The following is an 8,686-nucleotide window of genomic DNA, read 5'->3' as shown; positions in this document are numbered from 1 at the left end:
CCAAAAAAAAAATGTGATAACTAGTTGCCATCACAAGCTTTTTGCTTCTTGAGCTTATAGATAAGGAAGGAGATTCCCCGACGACCACCACCATGGAAGAGCTAGAGCAACACGATCATCATGATCATGGATGATTGTGGCTGATTTTTTGGTATACTAGAGAGAGACTTAGAATTCGATTAGGGAAAAAAGAGTTTTGATGGTTGGTTTTACGGTTGAGAAATACTGTCATTTTGGCTTTCTTTAACATATCATTATCATTATATAGGCTAATTTTGGACTTTTTTCAGATGAGCAAAGTTAACAAGTTAGGCCACAACTCAAACTCGGTTTGAAAATTTGTTTAAGCCGTAGTTTTCTTTTAACAACCATCAACAAATAGCCTTCAATATTCTACCTTTCATGCTATTACTCAATCCCAGAGCTTTACACGCCCTTGGGTGATGTAACCAAGCCCTTTGCAAGGGCACGGATTGGAGCTAAGACGCCCTTTATGAAGGACAGCGTCGAACATGAGAGGTTAGGCCGGATTGAGATTTCTATTTTTCCAGTGGATTTGCATCGAGATCAAAAGCTGTAGCTTGTTAATTTCGTGGTCCGTACACCATATCAATTTCAAATTTTAAATACGATAATTATAGAATAATAAAAATAGGTAAACACCACAGGATGAAGCTAGCTTCCACACTTATGTCCACTTATTAGCATCAGAGATAATACTGCTAAGCTGAGGTATAAATCAAGCCGGGGTCAATTTGCGAACCTTATTAAACAAATATCTTGTATTCTCATTTGATGGAAAAGGAAAAACAAATGATGCCCATAAACTAAAAATCATAACTGAAGATGCTATAGTAAAATTAAGGTTTTAAATTATAAGAAAGTCACAAATGTACAACTGTCCATCCACATGACTTAACTGTATCGGAGGAAATGTAAACTAACAAATGTGCCGACTCCAAGTTTCCTCAAACTTGTTACACCACTCCAGAAGGTAGACGCAAAACAAGTTGTCCTCCGAAAACACTGAACACAAGAATCCACAAACATCATTAGACCACCACACACAATATATACTTTTATCAGGTATCATGTAAATAACTCGAGTAATATACTTGTATTATACACCCCATTATTGAATAAATGGGTTGATTTGAGTCGTTCTTTGTTGGCTAAATGGGTTCTAATCTGTGTCACTCAAATTATACCAGAAGGTAAACCATGGGTCAGTACCTCGCACGAAATTAGCAGCTTCGGGTTTAGTCTAAACAAGTTCAGGTGAGTTTCAGTTAGAACTCGTGAACACGTTTAGCTAAACGGGTTGGGTTCAAGTTGACCAGATTAATGCTTTCAAGTTTTTAACTTTCTAAAATGTGTTTTTGTGTTATACCTTAAAATGGTTGGGTATATTATGTCAAAATTCAAAATATAAAAGAAAATTTTGCATCGACTTGTACAAATTGAACATAAATGTTTTATGCACATTTTTATTTTTTGCAATAAATTTATAGTTTTAAATAACGTATATGCAATAAAATATTTAAAAATTCAAGTTAAACAAACCGTGTCCATGTCAACCCACAAATATCTGTGTCGTGTTCATATTCACGTGTATAACACAATGTTCGGGTCCGTGTCGGCTATGACCCGCCAACCCATAAACAAGATCCATTTAACAACCTTATTAGTGATAGGGGTCAACCACATTCAATCATGATTGACCCGTCTAGCTAATTACTTTATCGGGTTATACATAAGGATAAGATTGGTACATTACCAGAAAATAACAATACTGAAGATGAATGAGAGTATAAACAGAATATCGTACAGATTTTATCGGCTCGGTTCCAGTCAGTACCAGCACCATTAAAAATAGCAAATGGTACCAAGACCGAAAACACAAAATGAATAACGATACCGTTACCGATTAGGGGTGTGCATGGGTCGGTTTTGAGCTTAAAAAGAACCAAAAACAGAAATTTCGGTTTTTAAGTTGTTGAAAACTGTTTAGTTTCGGTTTTTGCAGTTTTTGGTTTGGGTTCAGTTTCGCTTTTGCCATTTGGGCTTTAAAATTTTGTAAAAAAAATGTTGGTAAAAAATACTGAGCTTGGGACCTTGGGTCTAAATTTTTTTGTTAGCTAATAATAATTGATTAATATACATTTGGTCTAAAGTACCTGTGCAGTTGTGCTAAACTATATATTTAATTATTATAAATTACTTAAAATAATAAATGAAAACCAATAAGTTTAGTTCGGTTTGTTTTTTCGGTTTTAGTTACACGCAAAACCGAAACCGAACCAAAAGTACAGCTTTTACAAAAGCATAAAACCAAACCATCGGTTAGGTTTATTCAGTTTCATGCACACATCTAAGACTGATTGTGTTCGGTCGGAACCGGTTCGGTACAAGTACTCGGCAGTCGGCACAAAATTGCCAATACCTATTTATACAAATGCAGAAAGAAGATAAAAAAATCATGTGTAATGTTACAAAGTTAAGGGTGTAACCTTTTCACATAATAATAACAGAAATCCGCGAGTATAAACGTCTGAACGACCTCCGAGATGAGAACCATAGACGGCCACAACCCGTAACCGAGGGCGGTAAGTAAATGCCCGCGACTATCCAAAACCTGAAGAACCCAATGAGCACAACTCAAGAATCTTGCAACACCAAGAGCAAACACATAATGAGCCGTGAAAGGTTCAACAATCTGTGAGAGGAATAAAAGGTCAACAAACTGAAGTAAAAAAGTCAGATTCTTAATGGTCAATATCATACCTTTGTGTTCTGCATAACCCTGAGTTGAGGTAGAACTGAAACCGCTTCAAGATAAACGCAAAATGCCCAAAATATCCTGTTGACGATGTGATGGGAAGTTGACGGATGAATTAACAAAGCTAGTATCACACAAGGAACCGCCTACATTAAAGGTTACATCATCTTATTTGTAGTGAGGTACAAATGTGTAATTTGACATGAAAACTTTATTAAAAAGAAAATGAAGAAACTTCTATGGGGCATTCCATAATCTATATATAAAGTTTGTGAGATGGCATGCCACTAAGTTAAGCATGGCCAAGGTCATAAAAAAGGGTGGTCACACATTAATGGCACGATTGAGGACGTGTCCAAACCAGTTCAACCCATTTATGGCATGGATAACACGTTTAACTAATTGTGCAAAATGAGTTAACATGTCGACAGGACACGAAACTAAATGTTGGGTTTGAATTGAACATGCCCAGATCATAAATGGATCGACATGTTAATGACAAGATTAAAAACGTGTCTAAACGATTTCAACCCGTTTATAATATGAATTACACGTTTAACTAATCAAGTAAAGCGGTTTAACATGTCGACATGACACGTTTAAGGCCCGTTTATCAAAACGCCGTAGATTATATAATTTTCAAAATAATTAAATATATCATAATTAAATTTCGTTCCCTAACCAGCTAGTGTAGCTCGTTAACAATTTTATGAATTGTAACTTTCTACAACTTTTATTTTATCGAGTTGGTTATATCTTATTGTTTATTAACCACATTGCGTGATTCATGTCAATAATTGTGTTAATCTAGGTCTCTCGTGCTATGGAACTGTTTAGCGTTAATAGTGTTAAACTTGTTGTGTGACTCGTGTCATTTGTGTTATTAATATTGTTATATTTCATCGTTGTGTCATGTCATGTTGTGCAACCTACTTATTAAACATGCCTATGTTAGTGTTCAAGTAAATGACACATTTAACGTGTTGATTGAAAATGACCCTGTAACACAGCACAATACGTTTTGCATACCACATAGTACATGGGTAAGTTGTCTTTGTCCTCCATGTAGCTTGATTTGAGCCTGAACCGAATCATAAATACAACCCACAATGTTGTAGCCAATGTAGCCAAATCGAGCAAAGTGTGTATATCATATTCCATTACAAAACTGCAGTATAATCTAACAGCCAGGAACATTGCTGTTAGCTCTTGTGTTTTCAGTGATAGCCCTATAATCATGCAACCAAATCAAATTAACATATTGTACACAAACACAACTAGAAACCCAAATTATTCAGCAATATCCTGCATAATATCTAGAGCTGTTCATGAGCAAGCTCATTATTTTTATTTTGTATTCATTTTTTTAGTTTTACTTTTTACAAATATTGATATACAAAATACAAAAATATAAGTTTTTACATACATTTACTACAAAATTCTCAAACAAGAGAATGTATTATTTTTATTTTTTTCATAGTTTTGTATGTTATTTATATATATCAGAAAAAATTTTAATACGAAGGACACTTAACGTAGAAAGTGTACAAAGACCGTTTTCCCCAAAATTACACATGAAGTAAAACAAAACATATGATATAAGTAATTACGCATGAAGTAAATAAATTATACATTAATACATAAAAGTTAACTAATTACACAACAAGAAATTACGGAACTTGTAAAATAATCATTCGCTACCAGGTGCTAGTTGTGGTATCAAACTACCGATTAGCGATTAATTGGATTGGAATTTTATACGTAATTTTTCAATATACATATATAAACCAAATTTTATGTAAAAAAATTTCATTTTGACTGATTTTGACCAAATAGGGCTTCGACTCCTAGGTGCGATTATTACAGTCATGCTTTGTACAATAACTATGGAGTTTAATGATATCAGTAAAGTAGATCAAAAACAGCAGAACAAGTAACTAAATTTCACAATTTGCCATCATAATAACACATAACAATTAGTTACCAACCAGCACAAGTTTTTTCCTTCATGAGTTTATAAATAAGGACGGAGATTCCGATGGAGTGAACAGCTTCAGCACCAACGAATAGGTTATCATGATCGTGAACAATCGCACGCAACAGCACTAAAGCCAACATGCCGGCGATTACGGCGAGAAAGGCTTTGACCTTCGGCGGCTGCCGCCGTAGCCATGATGAGATCATGTGGATCGTCCTCTTTGGTGGCCTCATGGTTGATTTTACTTGAATTCGTTGTGTTGCTGAACTGAAGATTGTTAGGGTTAGGGTTAGGGTTAGGGTTAGGGTTAGGGTTAGGGTTCGAGTACAGTGGAGATTTGGGGGAGAATTTTGGGGCGGAATTGGTGAGATGAGATCGAGGAATTAATGACAGCGTGGAAATGGGTCTGGTTTTATTGGCTGTATCGTCGTATATTTTGACGCATAACGTTTAAATTTCAAATTAAAATATAATAATAATAATTATTATTATTATTATTATTATTATTATTATTATTATTATTATTATATTGAATTCATTTTGTAACGTACAAGGTTTGAAGTTGAAGTTTAATTTGACAATTTTGAATGGTGTAAATTTAGAGGTGAGCAGAAAACGGTTTGGAATCGCTAAAATTAAGGAGCTGGAATTGAATTGGTGTCTCTGAACCGTTAACGTGTGTTACCTTATGGTACTCGGTTCTAAGTATTTGCTATAAATACTTAGACGTAGAACCGAAACACCGGAATATAAAAACCGACGGTGTTACCTTATGGTTCTCGGTTTCGAATAAAACCGACGGTTCTAGACGTGGAACCGAAAAACCGGAATATTAAAAACTTTCTAAATAAATTTACCTATCCCCATTTTTATAGGGTAATTTATTAGCCGACATACATTCAATCATTCTTTTTTTACAATTTGCAAAGTTTGCACAACCCATTTGATAAATAAACGACCGAATTGGTTTTGTGTCAGAACCGATTTTAAAGGTTCTAGAACCGAACCGGTTTACTGTAATAGGTTTCGGTTTCGGTTCTATTAGTCGTTTTTGGTTTGGTTCTCACGGTTCCGAACCTTTGCGCAACCCTAGGTGTAATGTTTCTTCTGTTTTGTCTCTTTGATTCAGGACTTGTGTACCATTCATGAATCTTTGAGTCTCAAGAAAATTAAGGTGTTTTATGGTATAATTCTTACGTGTTGATGTATATGGAAGACCCGGAACAATGGTGATTTAAAAAAAAAGGCCGAGTAGTCTTAACGTTCGTGGAGGCCTGAAACGAACTAAAACGCCGAGGCATTTTAAAAAATTTATTTGATGTAAACCCTCCTTTTCTCGGGCTTCAGACCGACAATAATAAGCTAATAAGTTTATAGTTGACAAAGTTAAAATATACTTTTTTTCTTTAACCTTTTATAATGACCCTATTCAAACTTTCGAATTTTATTTGACATTATAAAAAATCTAACTATAAATAATCTAATATTCTAACTATTGACCGCCATTAGCTTGTGTCCTTATTTTTATTTTATTTTATTTTTTCTATAATCATAATGCAATGATGAATCATTAATGACATGAGTCTCATACTCTCACTCTTAACTTGTGGCACATCACTAAGTTCTTAATAAAAATAACCCAAATATAAAAGATATTGTACATAACCCTTATAAAAATTGGATGCCTAGAAATATTGGAGGCCCAAAGCCACTACCTTACTTGGTTGGCTAATATATAAAAATTTACATACCTTTTTAGCACTAAAATACCTCTAAATAAGTATAATTTCGGCAACTTTATTATAATAAATAACAACTAATGTTTATAATTTCTATCTATAGGTAAATATATCAATAAGGAATAAAACAAGCTGATTTACGAAAATAAACGGTGAAAACTGACTCAACACACCCCATGGTGAATCAAGGCATGGCCATGCCTAGAACATACAGAGTAAAGAAAAAATCAGGAAATCAAGCCAAGGCCATGTTAACCAAGACACACCCCATGTTATCAAGAACAAGAGGAAAATACAAAATAGAGGATTATGAAGCAAAACATGGTCATGCATTCCCAAAACACGGCCATGCCTTCAGTACAAGAGAAAATGACAAAACTTGTGAAATTTGGATCGTTGTGGAACTCAAAACTGTCATGTCTTGCTTAACACGGTCATGTTAACTTGAGTTGTACGACTGACAGAGAACAATCAATGCAACAGAACAAAAACGATGATATGGTCGTGCCTTGCTTAGCACGACCGTGTTTTGAAGACCGTATCAGCCTATAAATTGAGTGTTCATCTTCTTGATTTAATACACCTCAATAGACCTCAATACACCATTTACTCCACGCCAACCACCTCTTTTCACCACCATTAATAACGGAATTAGTTTCATCCATCCAACCCTTGAAGATTAAGGAAATTAAGCTTTTGGGAGAAGTCATTAGCATCAAGGATTAGTCATCCAAATTAGTCAGATTGTTTCAATTTGATCATGTTTATATCTACTGCTTTGATAATTATCATTATGCTTATTAATTGCTAAACTTCAATAGTATCATCTTGGTTTATAATGAATTTTAATTGAAGTTTAATAATGCTAGTAAAACATGTGATTGTTTTTAATAATTAATTGTTATGTTGCAATTATCACTTAACGATGAATGTTAAAATACTCTTAAAAGATACCCCAAGTGCTAAGTTTAGGATAAGCCGAGAAATTTCTAGTCTTGTGAAGCCTTGACGAACCCTAAAATAGACACCAAGATTCCGAGTTTGATGATAAGTCAAGAAATCGCTATCTTGTGAGGGCTTGATTGATAAATTAAGAATCCTTAAAACAAAGCCACAAATACTGAGCTTGACGATAAGTCGGGGAACTGCCACTCTTGTGAGGTTTTTGGTAGTAATTTAAGAATCTTTATAATTTCCGCCAAGATTCTGAGCTTGATGATAAGTCAAGAAATCGTAATTCTTGTAAGGGGTTGGTTGAATAAAAAACATGAATCATAATATTAACATGGACCAAATGGAATATTTGTAGTGATTGATCATTTTAAAATTTGAACTATCAACAATGTTGTGAAAACGGATTGTTTATGTTCATATACTAAAATCGGTTAATTACTCGTTAAGTGAGTGTGTAACATAGCCTATTTTAAACAACTCTTGAGTGGTTATTACATAAGTTATATAATTGTTCAAGAGTTATGTGGGTTAATACTAGACAATTCAAGGTTAATCATTTACAACTCAACTATCTTAATTGATGTTTTATGTATAATCATTTACCACTTGCTTACATAAAATGATGTTCTAGTAAGAAGATCATGACTTATCTCTTTCTTTAATTATCATGGAATAACATGACTTAAGATGTTATTCCCACATTTAATCACTATAACAAACTCACGTCACATTTTTACTAATTAATTATTGGGTATGTTGGTTTATATTAATCCCAACTATCTCCTTTGGTCGTTGTCGGTTCCTACTAACGAATTGGCTGTTGACGGTCCCAACTTATAACGTATTCGTTCCCAACGGTCCGAAACTAACGGAATCCTAACACCATTAGTTGCAGGTCGCCGGGAAACGTTTTTGTTCAGAAAAGTCACATTTTTTTCAGAAAACACCACCTGAACACCGCCACCACCACCACTTGAGCACCACCAACTGATTATGGCGATGGTTCTAGGGTTCCGGCGGCTTCATTAAGTGTCGACTACTTGAAGTTCCATGATGTGCGAAAATATATATATAATAATCACGAATCGCAACTAAGCTTTAAAAACCAAACAACCTATCCTAGTTCACACAAACGGCAAGTGTACCGGTCGCGTATAACAAAGATGAGGAAAGTCCGGATATCGAACTCGAATACATGTGAGAACGGCTCGGATTATAACCCTAATCCAAGTCCTA

The 8,686-nt window shown here is 34.5% G+C and overlaps 1 protein-coding gene across 1 annotated transcript; it reads right to left on the bottom strand.

The window, feature by feature from the left end:
* Nucleotides 1–817: 817 nt before the first annotated feature.
* On the bottom strand, nt 818–5,004 carry LOC143547310 (uncharacterized). The gene is made up of 5 exons (XM_077038765.1): nt 4,768–5,004; nt 3,809–4,008; nt 2,785–2,925; nt 2,511–2,716; nt 818–1,026 (listed from the first exon to the last, which is right to left on the bottom strand). Exons 1-5 carry the CDS (start codon nt 4,988–4,990, stop codon nt 978–980), a joined length of 819 nt encoding a protein of 272 aa, XP_076894880.1. The 5' UTR covers nt 4,991–5,004; the 3' UTR covers nt 818–977.
* Nucleotides 5,005–8,686: the final 3,682 nt, after the last annotated feature.

Source organism: Bidens hawaiensis, unplaced genomic scaffold (assembly GCF_021521415.1).
Source record: "Bidens hawaiensis isolate Kalapana, Puna unplaced genomic scaffold, B.hawaiensis_p1.1 tig00014709_1, whole genome shotgun sequence".
NCBI classification, from domain to species: domain Eukaryota; kingdom Viridiplantae; phylum Streptophyta; class Magnoliopsida; order Asterales; family Asteraceae; genus Bidens; species Bidens hawaiensis.
The sequence above is the reverse complement of the archived record's forward strand: the minus strand, read 5'-3'. Positions and strand labels throughout refer to the sequence as shown.